The sequence below is a fragment of the Macrobrachium nipponense genome, chromosome 45 (assembly GCF_015104395.2).
Source record: "Macrobrachium nipponense isolate FS-2020 chromosome 45, ASM1510439v2, whole genome shotgun sequence".
NCBI lineage: Eukaryota > Metazoa > Arthropoda > Malacostraca > Decapoda > Palaemonidae > Macrobrachium > Macrobrachium nipponense.
Window position 1 is genome coordinate 14,171,591 of NC_061105.1, and position 19,997 is coordinate 14,191,587.

General features: G+C 45.4%; 1 protein-coding gene across 6 annotated transcripts in view; it reads left to right on the forward strand.

Annotated features, from left to right (window-relative positions):
* LOC135214390 (myotubularin-related protein 2-like) overlaps nucleotides 1-19,997 on the forward strand; it is a 56,895-nt gene that overhangs the window by 12,846 nt on the left and 24,052 nt on the right. For all 6 annotated transcript variants that reach the window (XM_064248642.1, XM_064248644.1, XM_064248646.1 and 3 more), the window contains 2 exons: nucleotides 17,316-17,525; nucleotides 18,343-18,453. In XM_064248642.1, coding sequence (XP_064104712.1) covers nucleotides 17,316-17,525; nucleotides 18,343-18,453 — 321 coding nt within the window. The remainder of the gene's footprint in view (nucleotides 1-17,315; nucleotides 17,526-18,342; nucleotides 18,454-19,997) is intronic.

Sequence of the window (19,997 nt, forward strand, 5' to 3'; positions counted from 1 at the left end):
AATTTTGTTTTGAAGGTATGTCAACCGCGTTAGTAAATAGGTATCATCTTCTAAGGAATTTTTTTTTCTCTTCTTTTTGCGGAAGAATCTTCAAGCCATTTTGCATTCAAAGTAATGAGAAGGAATCATTCTATTCTTCATGAAATCAGTAAAATACTTACACTAATAATAAAAACTAAAAACTACGTACTGTATGCAAAACACATACATCATCGTTAGTTTGTGTGTGTAAAACGTTCATTCTAAGAAATTACAGAGTAGTATAACTAACACCTGATTGGTTGGTTGGTAGCCATGGAGATCTGTTATCCAATGACTGCCCTCTGCTTCTGTTCTATTTATAGACATACGCCATGGATGGCACTAGGTTTGAACGTACCATGTTCGTGATTTTCTGACTGCTGACGGCAAAAATTACTCAATAATTTTCTTTATATAATTATTCCTTCGTGAAAACAATAATATAATATCGCGGTTGGCATACCTTCAAAACAAAATTCAGCTTTTTAATCTCTGGAAAAATGTTAATCTATCCCGGCGACTAACAACAACAAAATTTTTGTTCGTTTTATCTTCCAAGTAGTACGTACGTAGTCCAGTGCACAGCTGTCGTCTGATCACTACTCATATGATTAACTTTGTATATAAAAGTATGTGTATATAACTGTTAACTTTGTATATAGAAGTATGTGTATATAACTGTATGTAGTATTTGTATACGATGTAAATATGTATAGCCTAGTATTTATGCATTATATTATTAAAGTGTTTGAATGATGCTAAAGTATTTCAATATCCGAGGAAACAGTAGTAAATTTCCCCACAATGAGTTTGGGTGCATATGTATATCTAAGATGACTTAAATTATAAAAGCCTTTTATGTATAAGCTAGCTTTTGCAACAACACATATCTTACGAAAAATTACTTATGTGAAGATGGTTTTAGTAGTACAAATGATAGTTATTGTATCGTTAAAAATATCAAAGTGAACGAAGTCGCAAAGTCGATTCTATGTCATGTTTTTAACTTTAACGTATAGTGGTATGAAAAACACCAGTGTGTCGTAGCGATGCGTCATCAATATAGTGGTATGAAAATACCACATGGTGTTGTAGCGATACGTAATCACAAAGTACAAATCCTTTTCCCGGACCATCCTCAGAATTTTACGACTCTTCAACTTCAAGATCGATATGGTAAAATATATTATATAGTCATACTTATTGTTAAAATTCACAAGTTGAACTGCAAAACATTATTATATTTTGATTGTTATGTACATATATTTTTTGTGTTTTACGGAATGTTTGTTTTGAAAATAATACCTATTAGTGAACATATGGTATTAATTGTCCCACTATTTTATTATAGGTGATCTTAATTATCTCACATTCATTTAACAGTATTATATCAATATTTATTTAAATAAACTGTAATTAATAAATAACAATAATGAAAAACATAAAGGGAAAAATGTTTTTGCTGCAGTAGTGGTGTTTGTTTGATTATGCATCTGACACCTCACATTTCCGAAATCTGAAAAATTCCAAAAACCGAAACATCGGAATGTGTGTGTACTGCACATTTTTTTAAACACGCACACAATGTCTACACATTTACTGCAAATTACAGTACGTACGTATTTATTCCTGAGAGAGAGAGAGAGAGAGAGAGAGAGAGAGAGAGAGAGAGAGAGAGAGAGAGAGAGAGAGAGAGAGAGAGAGAGAATGATTAAGGACTCCAAGGCGTGTTATTTTTACAATTATTTTATTATCTTGGGATTTTTTTTTAATCTTGAGATTTTCTATTCAATTCTCGAGATTAATAAGAAAATTACCGTAAATTGACTAGCATCAGCACACATCTGAATGACTCGGCCATTAGCAGGCTAAACCACCAACCTTATGAACTTGCATGATACATGAGATACATGACAAAACACAAAACCACTGTTTATTGGTGAAAATTAGGGGGTCGCACGATATGGGAGATTGCACGTTATTCGAGTATATACGGTATGTGATTTATTTTGGCCTTTTATGGAACAAAATCTAGCAAGAAATTACCATTCCCAGTTGGCACACTGGCCTACAAACGTTTGTTTGTTGTTGTTATGAAATGTGGTGTGCGGCGCGTTCTTTAAATTGTACCCATATAAACGAGTTAATTATGTGGCATCCAAAAGCCCTGATTCTTTTACTCTTATGGGAAAGACGCCTAAAGGTCATATGAAGGTTTTTACGTGGAATATACTAGTATTAACGTGTTGTGACGAAGGGAAGAGATGTTTCGCTGCATACTGTTGGTAGCATTATCGTTATTATATTACTGGATTGCACTGCAAAATCGTCGCCATCTTTTATCAACATAGATTGTTGGTGAGTACCCATATGATTTACATATTTTGATAGTTCTCTTACCATTCATCCTCTCTTTCCTTGTAAAAAAAAAGAGGCCCACCATGCGTATGTAGGCTTCTACCTGTAATCCCTAGGCTAGTAGGCTACATATGTACAGTAGTACATATACTACATTTATTTTTTAAGGCTAATTTTGTACAATAACTTTAAAACTGTCTTGAATTTAGTTTAGGTGAGAGTTGAAAACATATTTGGTTTGGGTTTGAACCTAAAAAAGTAGGCAGTTATAAACATTTGGAATAGTGGTCTTGAGTGGGTTAACTATTAAAGTAGGCAGTTGTTTTAAGCAATTTTTGAGGGGGGGTATCAGGATTAACACGGGTATTTACTTATCACGGGGGGGGTTGGGGGGGTTCTGGGCCCTATCCCACCCCCGTGGATAACGAGGCCCCACTGTATTCTGTTTCATTTTCATAATATATTTTATGATAGCATCATATTATTTGGATCAGTTTCCGTTCTTACCCGGGAATTGATCTTTTCCCCTTTAAGTTCTATGAAGTGAATCGCAAGGGCAGTATTCTGTTTCATTTTCATATTACTTTTCACTGCTGTGCGGGGGTGGGGGAAGTGAAGGTCTGCCAGGAAGTCGTCGGAAAGCTCTCCTGCGACTCTCTTGGTATCCGATTCTTCGTCTTCCTTCCTGCCCCCCGCTCAGCTTCTTCGTTGTATTTTGTATTTGGGGTCTTCCTTGCGTTCGGGGTGGGGCATGTCTTCCCCCCGTGCTTGAGGGAACCCCTCTTACTAATCTATCTATGCTACCGCAGGTGCTACATCCGTGGGAGACGACCTTGGACAGGTATGGACCACCGCGGCGGCAGGGCGTGCCTAGCATCCACGGGCTGCTGCAGCGTCTAGCGAGGTCTGGGGCGGTCTCCACTACTACCACGGCCGCTTATGCTGCTCCCCCCCCTTCTGGTCTACACTCCCCATGCTGTGTCGGTGACGCTGTCTGCCGCTACTAGGGCCGCCGCCGTACCGAGGGGGGGTTGCCGCCGCCGCCTGTTTTCTTCGTGTTGCCTGCCCCAGACTTCCGCTGTTCCAGCAGCTCGCCCCTGGACCGGCCGCCAGTACCCAGGTTCCGCTGGCTGCCGATGATTCTACGAGGCGATCGCTGGGCCTGCCGTACCTGCCGCTGATTGATTCCCGTGCTGATGTGATTCACGCTGTTGGCTTGAGCTGTCCCTTCTGTGGGGTCTACCGCTGCCGCTGTTCCTGCCGCTCCTGAGCTGGTTGCTGTTCCTGTCGCTCCTGGTTCCTGAGCCTGTCCATGCTGGTCCTGCCCACGGTGTGTCTTCCCCAGTCCCAGGTCCTTCCGGACAGGTGCAGTCGGGCTGTGTTGCTTCGGCAATAGCCCCGGCTCCGGCCTGGATGGAGGACCTGACGACTGTCCTGCGTGAGCTGACGAGGAAGAGGAAGAAGAGGAAGGTGTCATCTTCGTCTTCATCGTCTGCTGCTGCCTCTTCCCCTTCGACTTCTAAGGCCCATAAGCCGAAGAAGAAGAAGGCTGCCTTCCCCCCTAAGAAGTCTCCTTCGGGAACTTCTAAGGGCCCGTCCCACCCCGGTGGGACGGGGGGTCCTTCTGCTGGTCCTCCTGCTCCTCAGCGATTCAGGGGCCCGCTCCCTTCCGTAAGGAAGAGATAGACGGGGACCAGAGGAGTATCGGTTAGCTCTGGTACTTCCTCGCCTGGTGCTAGCGGCGATGCCGCTACGCCAGGTTCCGGCTCGGTCTCTCGTTCGCGAGAGATCCCGAGTGTACGTTCTCCCTCGGGAGACCGTGCAGCCAAGTTTCGGCGCCAGAGTTCGCTCGGCGCCAAGACGCGGCACGGAGCAGAAGGCTGGTGAGAGCCGCTCAGGTGACTCTCGCCAGGCCAGCGGCCGCTCTTGCAGCGACCAGCTGGTAACCCGGGTTTTCCCCCCTAAGAAGGCTCCTTCGGACCTTCTAAGGGCCCGTCTCGCTCCGGCGATTCGGGGAGCTCTTCTGCTGGTCCTCCTGCTCCCTCGGGAACAGGGCCCGTCTCTTCTACCAAGGAGAAGAAGACGGGGACCAGAGGAGTACCAGCTTCGGCTGGCACTTCCTCGCCTGGTTCTAGCGGTTCTGCCGCTAAACCAGGATCCGCTTCGGCTTCTCGTTAGCGAGAAGTACCGAGTGGACGGTCTCCCGCGGGAGACCGTCCAGCCAAAGTCTTGACACCCGAGCTCGCTCGCCGTCAATACCGAAGCGCGGAGCAGAAGACTGGCGAGAGTCGTGCAGACGACTCTCGCCAGGCCAGTGGACGCTCTCGCAGCGACCAGCTGGCTGCTCGGGTTGACGTGACGGTCGCTGACCAGCCACGAGTTGAGGCGAGGAAGGGGTCCCCACGGCCGTCGGTACCAGCCACGGCTGGTACCAGCGGCTGACGCGCCGACGCGGCCGAGAGGACGCTCGCCGGTCTCACGACAGCGAGCCTAGCAGGTCACCTGACGCCGCTCCCATCGGGACCGGGCGGAGACGGTAACCAGCAACAGCTCGCCTGACGCTAGAGATCAGCGTCGACGTTCTCAGCCGAGCCTCTCGCCCCAGGCGAGCGGCAAGGCTAGGCCTGCTGCTCGATCGCCACCGCGGGTTGACGATCAGCAGCAGCCCTCCAAGCACGCTGGTCCTGCCAGCGAGCTAGGGGGGAGCGTCAGGTCTGCCTCTCCTGTACCTTCAACCTCCTCGGGCTACACCGGGAGGAGCGAGGTACCTATGAGTGATCGCGATAGGTGCGCGCTCGCGATCCCGCTATGACGCCGTATGGACCAGGCACGGTTCTAGGACCGACCAGGACATACACGCAAGTAGCTGGAGGCGACCGTCAGGGGTCTGCCGCTGTTCCTCCTTCTGAAGGAGGAGTATCTCGGGATCTGTTCTTGCTGGAGGGACTGGACGGTCCTACTCCGCAAGACGCGGTTACTCCCGAGATACAGAGGAATTTGCAGAAGTCATTAAGCTGATTCGTCAGCATAATGACCTTGCGGAAGGATTGCCGCTCCCACCAGCAGAGCCCACGTCTCTGCTCGAGTCGTTTTGGGGCCCGAGAGGGAACCCAAACCGACGGTGGGTCTGCCGCGATCGGAGCTTGCCGATTCTGTCTCGAACCAGAGTCTCTCGTCTCCGGACAAGAAGGCTCTCTCAGTTCTGGCCGGTCGATCAAGCTACTTCCACCTCCTCTACTGCGACAGCGGCGTTTCTACGTGTCTTCGGACACCGTATTTAAATACTCCTTCGGTCCTCCTGAGAGGTTTCGACCTCGACGAGGACTGGAATGAGTCGGAGGACGGTATCGGCTCTCTCCTGTCAGGTGTCGATCAGCCCCACCCAGACGACGTTCACAGTGGCGGCAGACCCTTACCTACAGTGAGAGTTCGTAACCCTCCGCGGGAAAACGTTTTCTCCTGACGATACGTTTTCCCAGACTCTGAGAGACCATCGCCGCAAGGCGATGGCTGCTCCTACTCTTCTCCAACTGCTAGTTCCACTGGGAAGGCGAGCGAGTATCCAATTCCTCCCCCATTCCCTCTCTCCTTACGGCTACGAGGGAAAGGGGAGGGATCCTACAGAGATTTCTCTGTAGGATCCCACGTTCGGGACTGCGCTACCGGGGGACCTTCGGGTCTTACCTGACGTAAGCCCCGGTCGTTGAGGAGGGATCCTGCCCCATTCTCGATTTCTACGGGAATCGAGAGGACCACCAGCCGATATCGTTTCACGAATTCGGTGGGGGTTTCGCAGACTGCTTAGAATTCTACGGAAATTCTAGCGCATTCAGTGTTCGAGTTTTTTACGATCTCCAAACACTTAGGCGAGACCACGGTCTAAAGTGAGCGAGACGAGAATCCCCGATATGTTACACGATAATCGGGAACCTCGCGTACATGCTCGAATAATCCTGGAATTTCTAGCATTGGGAAGAAGACTGCTGCTGAAAGAAACTATCTTACAGTAGGCGACCAACCTGGAATAGAGAAGATCGGACGGGAATATCCAGTTTGGCTTGAACTATCGTCTTAGTATTCTGTTCACCATTGAAGCTTTCCTTCAAGGAAGACTTCTCCTTCACTCTTTGATAGAGATCGAAGGTGGTCGATCTCCAATCCTTATTTTGTTTTCTTGAAGGAAAGAATTTAGGATGGAGATCGTTGTTCAGAATCCTACAAATATACTACGTATATTAACCTCGCGACATGATTCTACTAAGCAGTTGAATTGTCCGAGGGGTAGGCGCATATCCTAGTTTATCTACGGATTGCGACTTAGAAGAGAAGTATTCTAATTGAACTGCAACTCGGGGATGCCTGCAACCTCCCAGGAGTTTTCAGTTTCAATTTTATATACTTATAGTTTTGTCACGACAACACCATTTCAACTTTTATATTTACCGAAATTCGTTTCGCCTAAATATAATTGCTCGAGCATATCTTTTATGCTCGGTAGTTCTAGCCGAACGCATTCCTTCGTGGAATAATGGATTACCTGGCAACTCAGGATGACGAGTCGGCGAGAGCTCAGGCTCAACTACTGCGTATTGAACTGCCTGACAGCAGCTCAGTATCAGCTGGGCCTCCGAGATGCACGGTCAGTTATGTCTCTCTCTCCCCTGGTTTGATTGACTACCGAACCGTATCTCTGCCCAACAATCATGGACTTAGGTCTCTGATTAACGGGGATTCTCGCAATAATGAAGGACCATCTACTGCTGTGACGCTAGATTCCATCGCCTTCGACATTGCGAGAATTTTCAACAGAGATATCTCTTGGACTCTTTCATCTTTCTGTTTACCGCATGGTAACAGAAGTCTGTACAAGTCTCCCGCTGCATCGCACTGCGATAATGCGAATGATTTTGCAGACATCTGAGTTTGTCTTCAAAATATCTCGTATTCGTAGGTGTACAATTGTTCATTGTTCAACCCGAATTAGGAGATGTGTCAGAAGACATCGCCTACTATACGACCTGACAGCTCTACTTCCAAATGTTCAGCCCATGAGAAGCAGTTCTTCAGGCGGCTTTCCCCTGTGTTTTCATTACTGAAGAACGCCCCGCTTTCATTGCAACTACGACTTCTCACCGGACAGCAATGAAATAGCGGTTAGCGTTTTCAGTCATTTGTAAGCACAGGTTATGAATCTGAGAATCCTTCTCTCGATTCGTCTGTGAAGACGTAGGTTGCATTCAATATCTACCTTCGTCTTCAACGGTACATAGTGTTGTTTCTCCTTAGCTGAGATTCAACAACCATGAGATGTTTTGCCTTCAGGGACCTCGGTCTCTAGAAGGCAATTGACTTTCGCCTGTTGGGCACATGCCTTAAGAGAATCATCACCTCGCTGTCCGGCATTGGTGACAAACAAATACATTATTTGTTTGGTCTCTCGGCATAACCCTTTAAAGGCGAAGGTCACGTGACTTACTCGGATGCTTGGACAACTTGCCTCCTACCGAACGCAGTCAGTCGGCAGCTGTCAGAGCGCCCGAGTCAGTTACGAACTACGCTGTTGACTTAGTTCGGTTGTTACAGAGCAATCATTACTTCGTTTTAATAGCTTGTCACAGTACCCATACCATCGACACCCACCATGGAGTGTCGGTGTCCTATCCACTACCGAGAACTTCGCTGCATGGGGATAGGAGGATGCGAGAGACTTCGTGGCAACGGACAGACCAGTATGGGTACTGGACATCACCGAAGTAGATGAAGAGGGATAGGTCATGCGACTATTTCCTTCTTTTCCTCTGAGGAACTGCATGACTTCTCCTGCGAAGTCAAGCATCCAGGGGATGGGATCCGTGACGCTCGATTTCGTACCGAACTTCGTAGCGAAGACTCAGAACCCTTCGGTCCCTGACGATTGGTTCGAGTCGTTCACAATCCCCTCCCTAATGGACTTCACCGCCTTCGATGCGAAGGAGATACTGCCTTGTCCGCAAGAACTTCTCCGTGGCGCAGGTACTGAAGGCAGGGGTCTGGTCCAACCAGACCACATGCCCTTCCTTCTACCTTCGGGATATTGCCCACATTGGTCCTTGATCTTTTTCCTTGGGAACCGTGGTGGCTGCTCAACACGTTGTGTAGCGAACCCAGACCCTCGCAGGCTGAACAGCATCGAGTCCTGGTGTGACCGTAAGAATGGATGAGTGAATGAGAATGTGACTGGCTCCTCTTCCCATCTTTTTCTTCCCCTCTACCTGTGGTTAGAGGGACACGGTCGTCACCCTGCTGGATAAGGACAAGATGCAGGTGAGCTACTCAACAGAGCCCCATCCTATCCCTTTCACTAGGGGATAGGAGCGTATATCCACCACTTCCTCCAACAAGGGGGAGGAAGTGGATGCCAGCTTGAGACAACCCATACTTTATGTTGCCTCTTGCAAACAGGAACAAGTTCTTGCTTGCTGGTACGAAGAGATACGCTTGCCTCTCTCTTAGTACTCGGCCCAGAGGTCTGACCATTGATCCTGCGGTGCACACCCCGATCAATCGGACAGAGGCTTGGATCCCTCCCTCGCTCTTACGACCAGGGAGGCATTCCAGGGATGGACGAACACCAGTCTGTTCATCAAAAGACTCAGATTCCTCCCACCAAGAAGTGAGTCTTCCTATTGTTAAAGGACCGATGGTTTGTATTACGTATTGGAACAAATGACAATTTGTCGAAAATTGCATTTTTCCTAACTATACAAACCTGAGGTCCTTTACATATAGTCCCTCCTCATGCCACCCCTCACTCTGCGTATTTTTCATGGGCCAAAAGCAAAAGTGATTTGTTTACCTCCCAGTCGCGCGGCGCGCGACTGTCGGACAAGCAGTTAACTACCGTTCTCCCCTTGTTCGAAGCTTACGACCGTTCCAGCTGCCGCTAGCTACTTCCTATTGTTAAAGGACCTCAGGTTTGTATAGTTAGGAAAAATGCAATTTTCGACAAATTGTCATATTCTGATTGACTTTTGGTTTTGATTTGGCTTGTTGGCTTGGCATACGTGATAGTGGATTTGATTTGGATTTGGCTTTGACTTTTCTTTGATTACGATGTCTGGATCTAGCTCTGCTAGCTTCAGGGTGTGTAAGGTGCATGAATGTAAGGTGAGGTTGCCGAAAGCTTCGGTAGACCCTCATTCAGTGTGCTCGAAATGTCGTAGTCATGTATGTATGTTGAATGATAGATGCATCGAGTGTGAGCAATTGACTGAAATTGAATGGAAGGCATATGATTCTTACGTGAGAAAGCTTGAGCGTGATAGAATCAGGAGGTCTTCCTCTAGGAGTGCTTCTGTGAGTAGAAGTCAAGGTAGAATTGTATCTCCATTAAATCCTCCTGTAGATGTAATTCAACCTGATCCTGTTGTATTGCCTCCGAACAATCAGGAAGTGTCTGCAGAAGGAAGCGTATTATTTACGATCATGGAGTCGATTCGCGCCTTGGAATCTAAAGTGATTGCTCTACAGTCAAATGTGAATTGTGATAAAAGTGTTAGTGCATCTAGTGTTGTGGAAGGGGGGTCAGATCGGTCCCATAATGCCTCTAGGCCTAGGCCCCTGCCGGACTCCCAGGCCTTAGGGAGAGGGCAAGCCGAAAGCCGAAGGAGGGTTACGGGATCTAATGACCGGTCTGACGTCCCTTTGGCAGAAACTGAGGACGAATCTCAGGCTGCCGGTGTTCATGCACGGGCACGAATACTTAAAGAGTGCTTCTCTTCTTCCGAGACTTCCTCTCCTCGCCGAGGTTGGGACGCTCGGAAGACCTCTCAGGGGGAGAGCGGCAGGGGCGCAAGGTGTCGCACAAGCGGCCGTCGCCCTTGTCGCCCTCTTAAGAGAGGTTTCAGAGAAGAGGACGCTTCACGTCCTTCTGATCATTACGTAGATTCATCACCTGAAGATTTTGAAGCTTTTCCGCCACAGAAAAGGAACAAGACTTCATCAGGGGAGGACTCTTTCGAGCGTCCAAGTCGCTCTAAGCATGTTCCTGAGTTGAAGGAAAGGGCATCCCCTCGCCCATCTTCCTCACACAGGATGAGTCCTTCTCCTGATCGAGAACTTTCCCCTTCAAGGAAAATGCTTTGGGAAATGCAGAGGACAGTTAGCCTCCTTTTTTGAGAGAAAGGAGGCAGAAACTAGTCATCGAAGGAAGGATAGGTGGCTGCCTGTTAAGAGGACTAGGCAGTCCCCGGCTCCTCCTCCGCGTTTTTCGGCCTTTGAGTCTCCTCCTAGTAGCCGACGCATTAGAGAACGTGATTACGTTTCCTCATGAAAGGGCGTCTAGGAGAGACGAATTTGACAGAGACGTGAGTTGTCGCACAGGCGGCCGGCGTCTTTGTCAAAAGGCCGAGAACGCTCAAGGATCAATATCGGAAGTTCAAGCTTTGCATGTTGATGATCACGCTCGGCGTCTTAAGCAGCGAAGCGCTTACCAGGACGCTCGAGAAGACGCTTTTCAAGACGCGCGGAACGCTCGCCAAGACGCTCCAGCTGACGCTGTTCAGGACGCACGGCGTCCTACACATCATGACGCTCAGCAAGACGCTCGAGCTGACGCTGTTCAGGACGCGCGGCGCCTTGCATATCGGGACGCTTTCCAGGACGATCAACAGTTGAGTCCGAAACGTCAGGATGTTTCTCATGTTAAAGTGTCGAAGTCATCGCGATCTTTGAAGGGCGCTGATGACCGAGAGAAGGATTCGTCTAGTGATCGCTGCCCTACTGATGATGACGAACCAAATGCGTCAGCGTCGTCAGACTATAAGACGTTGACGGATTTACTTAAGAAATTGTTCCCAGATAATTTTCAAGCGCCGTTCCTTGCTCTCCACCTTCACAATTTGCCTCATCGAAGGCCAGGAAGGCCCCTGGCTTCGTTAAGATGGCCACTTCGCTCTCTGCGAAGAGAGCGTTTAAGAGAGTCCAGGATTGGATGGATTCAAGGAAGGGTTAAAGCCTCCATTTCTAGACTGAAAGGGAGAGCTGGGATCTGGTACGAAACAGGAGAAGAAGCAGGATTGAAAGCACCGTCTTCTTCTCAAGGAGATTTCGCCAATTTGGTGGACGCTCCAAGGAGGTCTTATTTGTCATCGGCTAAGGTTTCCTGGACAATGACGGAGACTGATCATCACCTCAAGGGTTATTTGAGACGCTAGAGGTGTTTAACTTTTTAGATTGGTGCCTCGGGGCTTTGGATGTACAATCGAGGAGTCAAGACTCGATTTCGCTGGAAGAGCTTTCGAGTGTATTAGCTTGTATGGATAGAGCAGTAAGGGATGGCTCTGATGATTTAGCATCTCATTTTGCTACAGGTCTGCTAAAGAAGAGAGCTCTCTATTGTAGCTTTGCGGCGAAAGCAGTTTCTCCCGCTCAGAAAGCGGAGTTATTATTCGCCCCCTTCTCTACGCACCTATTTCCGCAGTCCATGATTAAGGATCTGTCGGTAAACTTGCAAGAAAAAGCAACAAGGGACCTCTTGACTACAATCTTCCAGACGACCTACTCCTCAGGCTTCTACTTCAACAGCTCCAGCACCCAAGAAGAAATTTAAGCCCTTTCGTGGAGCACCTTCCTCTAGAGGTTCTTCGAGAGGAAGGGGGTCCTTCAGAGGTAAGATCTCTTCTATCAAGAAAGGAAAATTGACGTTTCTGCCCTTCAGGCACCTGTAGGTGCGAGACTCACCTTATTTGCTCAGGCATGGAGGACGATAGGGGCGGACACCTGGACCCTAGATGTGATCGAGAGAGGATACAAGATCCCTTTCCTCTCTGCGCCTCCTTTGAGCACGAAGCCGACAGACCTGTCGCCCGCATACCAGTCAGAGAAGCAACAGATCTTACTCGACCTTCTAGATCAAATGTTGGAAAAGAAGGCCGTAGAGGAAGTCCTGATGCTGGATTCCCCAGGCTTCTACAACAGGTTATTCCTGGTTCCGAAGCAGTCTGGGGGATGGAGACCTGTCCTAGACGTCAGCAGACTGAACATTTTTGTAAAGAAAGAAAAATTCAGGATGGAAACTTCTCAGTCTGTGCTAGGGGCCTTGAGACCAGGGGATTGGATGGTGTCATTGGACCTTCAAGACACTTATTTCCACGTCCCGATCCATCCCCAATCAAGGAAGTTCCTGAGGTTCGTCTTAAAAGGGCAGGTCTTCCAGTTCAGGGCTTTGTGCTTCGGTCTGAGTACGGCGCCGATGGTTTTTACTTTCCTCATGCGGAATGTGGCGAAAATGGGCTTCACCTATCGAAGATAAGAGTATCGCTCTACCTGGACGACTGGCTAATCAAGTCGCCTTCGAAGTCAAGGTGCCTGGAGGACCTTCAGACGACATTACAGCTGACGAAGGCCCTGGGCCTTATAGTAAATTACGAGAAGTCCCATCTGATCCCCACGCAGTCCATCGTGTATCTGGGGATTCAGATGGATTCAGCGGCTTTTCAAGCTTTTCCATCAAAGGAACGTCAGCAGAGATGCTTAGAGAAAGTGTTAGCCTTCTTAGGGAAAGAAACATGCTCGGCGAAGGAATGGATGAGTCTGCTGGGAACCATTTCTTCGCTGGAGAAGTTTGTTTCCCTGGGGAGGTTGCACCTCAGGCCACTCCAGTTTTTTATGGCAGAAAACTGGAAAGACAAGAATCTAGACTCGACTTTGATTATCTCAAAAGCGGTCAAGGATCATCTGAAGTGGTGGCAAGATCCGACCAAACTCTCGGAAGGGATGTCCCTCAAGCTTTTGAGCCCCGACCTAGTGTTGTTCTCAGACGCCTCCATGGTGGGCTGGGGAGCAACACTAGGAAAGGAGGAAGTGTCAGGCCTCTGGAGAGGGGAACAGAGGTCCTGGCACATAAACTTAAAAGAATTGGAGGCTATTCGGTTGGCTCTTCAGTTCTTCGAAGAACGATTGGTGGGCCGAGTTGTCCAGATCAACTCGGACAACACTACAGCTCTTGCTTACATAAAAAAGCAGGGGGGGACACACTCTCGATCACTGTTCGTGATAGCGAGAGACATCCTTCTATGGGCGAAAGCTCGAAACATAGTGATCCTGACAAGGTTCATTTCAGGAATTCAAAATGTTCGAGCGGATCTTTTAAGCCGTCGACATCAGATGCTTCCCACAGAATGGACCTTACATCTAGAAGTTTGTCAAGAGCTATGGAAGTTGTGGGGACGGCCGCTAGTCGACCTCTTCGCAACCTCGAAAACGAAAAGGCTTCCGATTTATTGCTCTCCAGTTCTCGACCCGGAAGCAATAGCGGTAGATGCCATCCTATGGGACTGGACGGGGATGGATGTGTACGCCTTTCCCCGTTCAAACTCTTAGGAGAGGTAACAAGGAAGTTTGCGGCGTCGCCAGGAGCGAGAATGACTCTGATCGCCCCTTTTGGCCCTCAAGCGATTGGTTCACGGAGGTCATGTCTCTTCTGGTAGACTTCCCGAGAACCCTGCCAGAGAGAGTCGATCTTCTCAAACAGCCCCACTTCGAGAGGTACCACGGAAAACCTCTCCGCTCTGAGTCTGACTGCGTTCAGACTATCAAGAAGTTGGCCAGAGCGAGAGGTTTTTCAAGATCAGTGGCAGAGGCTATTGCCAATGCGAGAAGAGCTTCCTCTCGAGCAGTTTATCAGTCGAAGTGGGCTGTCTTTAGGAGATGGTGTAGGAAGAAAGGTATTTCCTCCTCCACGACCTCTGTGAACCAAATCGCTGAGTTTCTCCTGCATTTGAGAAATGTGGACAAACTAGCAGTGCCCACAATAAAAGGATACAAGAGTATGCTGTCAGCTGTCTTCCGCCACAGAGGATTAGACCTGACAAATGATAAAGATCTTCACGATCTTTTGAGATCGTTTGAGACAACCAAAGTACTACAACCGAAGGTTCCATCATGGAACCTTGATGTAGTTCTAAGGTTCTTGATGTCGGCTCCCTTTGAACCTCTGCATGCTGCCTCATTGAGAGACACTACTAGAAAGGCGATTTTCCTAACTGCTCTTGCCACGGCAAAGAGGGTTAGTGAAATTCAGGCAATTAGTAAAGATGTGGGTTTCAGAGGACACAGTGCAGTGTGCTCCTTGGATCCTAATTTCTTAGCGAAGAATGAGAACCCATCTAACCCCTGGCCAAAAACCTTTGAAATCAAGGGGTTAACAGAGTTCATCGGACAAGAGCCAGAGAGAGTCCTGTGCCCTGTCAGGGCTCTCAAATTTTACATGCAAAAGACCAAAGATTGTCGGGGTCCTTCTGAGAACTTATGGTGTTCTGTTAAGAGACCCGACTTTCCTATGTCGAAGAATGCACTGGCATTCTTTTTACGGAGCACCATCAGGGAGGCCCATGCGTCCTGCTCGGATGGTGATATGAAGCTTTTGAAAATAAAAGCCCATGAAGTGAGAGCTGTTGCGACTTCAATGGCATTTCGAAAGAATATGGCACTTAATGATATCATTAGCGCTACTTTTTGGCGAAGCAACTCTGTGTTTGCTTCACATTACCTGCGGGATGTGAAGACGGCATATGAGAACTGCGAGTCGCTAGGACCATACATATCCGCAGAAATGGTGTTGGGGGCAGGGAGCAGCACAAATACTATCCTATAGAAAAGGGGTAGGTGTGCTTTTTAATTTTGGTGTTGGTTTATGGTTGAAGGGTTGGTTGCTTGAGGCACTTTCCCTTTCTTTAGCCTAGAAGTTATGGGACTAACTTCGATAGGTTAGGTCAGGTGGTGGTTTTTAGCTTCGTTGCCCTCACAGTATGGTCAATATGGTCTAGTCACATTGTGGTCACGCCCCGTTGACAGATCATCTAGAGCGCACCAACTACACAGGTCACTACCTTGTTGGCAACTCTAGTAAAGCAAAAGCAGACTTCGGTGACAGTAATCAAGAAGTCAGCTATGCTAACAGGTAAGGAATCAAGATGTCAATCATCTGCACTTGAGGTGTTTCCTAAATCCTTCTATTCTGTCCCTTCCCACCTCCAATGGTGGGATTCAGCTATATATATATCTGACAGGTAAGTTTCATGAACAAAATGTTATTGCTATGATACAATAAAGTTTGTTCATACTTACCTGGCAGATATATATAATTAAAGTACCCACCCACCTCCCCTCAGGGGACAGTGGTATGAAAAATCTGAATAGAAAATGGGAATGATTCCTGATATCCGCCTCCCAGCGGCGGGAATGGGTACTAACCACCTGGCCGCCCACTGCGTGTGCCGGGAGTTTTGAAATTCTGTCGGACGTCGGAGAATACAGCTATATATATATATCTGCCAGGTAAGTATGAACAAACTTTATTGTATCATAACAATAACATTTTTACATGTTCAGGAATTACGACACTCATATATTAATTTCTGTGGGGTATTCATATTTTATATAGTGATGCCTTATGGAACTTGGAACTGATTGACTTCCAACCATAATATGTTCCAATTTTTTAAAAAATTGCATCACAACTTGTCAATAACAGTCATTTTTATTGTAGTTTCTTACCAAAAAATTATACAGCTGCATAGTTGTTTGGTAAGTATGCAATAAGATTTAATTTTATCATAAAAATAAAATTTTTTTCATAAAGTGTTGTGGGTGCATCCTTTTTTAACTATAGGAATGCAAACACTTTTTAAACTCACGGCACACCAATAGCAAGCTAATGACTAATATCAGTTTTCCTTAAATGCTTTTGAACTACATGTACAGGCAGTCCCCGGGTTACGATTGGGGTTCTGTTCTCGAGACACGTTGTAACCTGAAAATTGTCGTAAGCCAGAACATCACCAAAAACCCTAAGAAAACCTTACTTTTAATGCTTTGGGTTGATTCAGAACTATGTAAACTGCATTCTTATTGCATTTTGCATTGAAAAAACCTTCAAATATTGACTATTTTGGATTTTTGGTGTCATATTTCTTCTGCCAGGTGAGCGTTGTAGGCGTCATAACCCTGGAAATAATTTCTGATGAATATAATTGAAAAGCGCCTTAACCTCTGAACGTCGTAAGCCGAACCCGTCGTAACCCGGGGACTGCCTGTATTGGTAACAATGCCTAGTACTTAAGTTATATACAGCTTTAGTAATTTATGTCTGATTGAAGTAAAAGGAACCATTGGTAATTCTGTGCCTTTTTATTTGTTGCTTGACCTAATTGGTTTCCTTTATGTCAAGGATGTGAACATCTTAGAGGCAAAAATGCTTTCAGGAACATTTCGAAAATTATGGTTATGTAATGACCTGAAGTTGCTTTCATTGTACACAAAGTGTCGTTGCGTTTGGCTTGGCCATTATTATTTTTAAATAATTTGACTGATGTGTAATAAAGACATAGGTATTCAAATTATGTAGAGTTGATGATATTGGCTAGGGTAACATTCTTTGGAAAGGTAAGCTAAAGAAAATGTTGCATATAATATTGTTGCATATAATATAGCGTTCATTAAAGCCTTTCAGAATCTGAAACCCTGCATTGAATGATTCCCACATTACACCATTTATATAGAAATTCATCAGATAAGAAATTGTTGATATAAATTGATTGTGTAGAATAGATTTTAGCATAAACACTAAAATATCAGGGGAACTAAAATATTTTTAACAAATTATGTTGAGATTTTTTGCTATCAGTAGACAGTATGGATATGCATATATTTTTCCATCTTTCTGTGAGAAGTATTGGTGAGCAATATATAGATACAAAGTACTGTAATATGGATTTAAAAAACTATGAAAAAGAAGGATAGGGAAGGTTTAGGAAGTTGTTGTTTGCCAACCGAGTGAGATTATGTTTTCCAGCATGACAGATGTATAAAGTGCTGTTTGAGCATGTCCTAAAGATATGTTCCCTTAATGCTAATTGTTGATAACGGATTTTGATATCTGGTTACCTTGTAAATAGATGACAGTACGTGAAGGGAGCAGAACCCTGCGACCTGACGAACCACCTCTCTTCCCTGGAGAACACTTGGAAGGAACTGCAAGAGAGGTGACCTATCTTTGTCCTTACACAGGACCGAAAAAAGGGACGCTCTCTGTTACGAACTATCGTCTTTATTTCCGAAGCCCTGAAACGGATCCTCCCTATGAATTAGAAGTGCCCTTAGGTGTGGTAAGTTTTCAGCCTACACTTGTGCCTGATAATAGTTGTTAGGATTTTCTGTTGTATTTGGTTCAGTGATGGCTAATGGAAGCAACAAATAATTGCTTTCGAGATATTTTCTCTAAGGATTAACAATTGACGTTTTGTGTTTTTTGTTATTGCTAATGCCAGGACTTGATAGCTGAGCTCTTTATTGGAGATGTCAAAGATTGAGATTGCTTTAAAAGAAATTGAAGTTAATTATAGAAACTCTTGAAAAAGAACATATGGGAAGATGAGCAAAGAGGATTTCTTCCAGCAGTGGTGGTCTATTAACCTACATATAATAAGGGAAATGGAAGTCATTACTTCTTGCAATTTTGTCAGATAAATAGTGAATTGATGGGGCTGCTGACATCCAGACAGGAGAAAATATTTCATCAGTTTTAGAATTGAAGATTTAGAGAATGCATATCAATAGTACTACTCATTTCTAGAGAAATTGAAGTCTCATAAACAATATGTAAGTTTTGGCAGTTTTACAAAATGTACATTTATTGAAGTTCTTATAAAAAAGAAAGTTGGGAGTTGAATGTAATATCAAATACTATTGTCAGGTATTCAGAATTGTTATGTACAACATTTTCTACATACAGTGAATCTCACTTGAAAGAACGACTACTCCATGTACATTATGGTCATGTTGAAAACACTGTTTGTTATTCAAGTGGGCCAGATTTGGCTTTTCTTGTCAGCAGACATTTGAATTTCACCACATGGGTATGTTTAGATTTGAGATTTTATTTTTATTTTTAGCAATGTATTAAATCTGTTTGCATTTTTGCAGGTGTCACGGATTGAAAAAGTAGGTGGAGCAAACACAAGCCGGGGGGAAAATTCTTATGGTATCGAAATATTCTGCAAGGATATCAGAAATCTTCGGTTCGCACACAAGCAGGTAACGTGATGCCGTCTAACCTATCAAAGACAAGAATGTGGATGATCTTGAAATATATGATAACTTTTAGCTTATAGACATATTGTTAAAAGAATTCATTAATGCAGTACTTGTTAAACTTTGGATCCTAAATAATTTGAAAGGAAAAATGCAAATTTGATCAAATTCTTTTCCTGGAAAGTATACAAACCTTCTTCTTATAAAAGGAGTTACCTTTCATTGGACCTTGTGTGGTCACTGAAGCTCAATAGTAAGGTAGTTACAGGTGTGTGGTAGTGTGGTAGGAATCCCAGCACTCACCTGACCTAGGCTCCACTTTTCCTTGAGCTGCAATTGGGTTGTTGACTATGCTGCTCTGCAATACATACAGGCTTTCTTTGATGATGTTTTTTATATTTTTGTGTGCTGCTTTTATATTTTGGCCATGTATATGAGTCAGTATAAATGGCGTCTGGCTATGAGGTGGTATTCTGGCTGTGGATGTTTATATATCAGATTCATGCCCCTCCCCTGCCCAACTTTATGAAGAAGCTTATGAGGAATGCCATGATTGACCATCAACAGAATGATTGAAGCACAGCTCCAAATGGGATAAGCAAGAAGGCAACTTCCATTCCATGTCTGGGAAATTAGACTAAGTTACACTTGGGGTCTGATAAGCATCTAGCTTAAGGTTTGAATGGAAGACAATATGCAGAGATTTTTCCTCACCCCATCCACTTCTGTTCTGTAGATGACCAACATTCATGGTATGCACTTGTATGGCCTGATGTAAGTAAACTACACAGCAGGACTTCCAATCTAAAGGCCAGAAGATGTGACTCCCTCCATCCTTCCCCAGACAAAGTGACCTGGATATAGACCTAATCATTATTAATTTTTTTCTTCTTATTTCATTACTTAATGAACTGTATTTCCCCCCCAGGGGGGGAGATTTACCCAAACCTTTTTGTGAGTTGTGTTCATACAAAGTACATGACTGGTAAGCTGACATTTACCAGGTAGCGATAGATTTTACTTGCAGTGTTTCTATTCTTTTGTTCACACTACTTCCTCAAGCACTGTGGAACACAAGACAATACTTCTGACCTAATGAATGAGTCACTGTTATAAAACGAAGGTTTGTTTACTTCGTAGGAACACACTGCAGTTTATCTTGTGAAATTAATTGTATTTTTTTTAGATATACAAACCATCTTATATCAAATTTCCCACTTATAATCATCCTGGCTGTTGTTCATGTAGCCAAATGGAAAAGTGGAGTTTCTGCCAAGTGAGTGCTAGGAACCCCCCTCCCCAACCTACACACTCACCTAACCATGTACCCACACAGACTTTCACTGCAAACACCTTTAATCATCTTGTTGACAAGCTTTAATGACTGCATCAGTCTGCACTGAAAGGTAACTCCATATAAGATCAGAGGTATGTGTATCTAGGAAAAATACAATTTACAAGAAAAATTGCAGATGTTTTGCCTTTGAAGTTTTTCACTTCAGTATAATTTTTAGATTAATTTTGATAGGTGTACAACTAAGATGTTA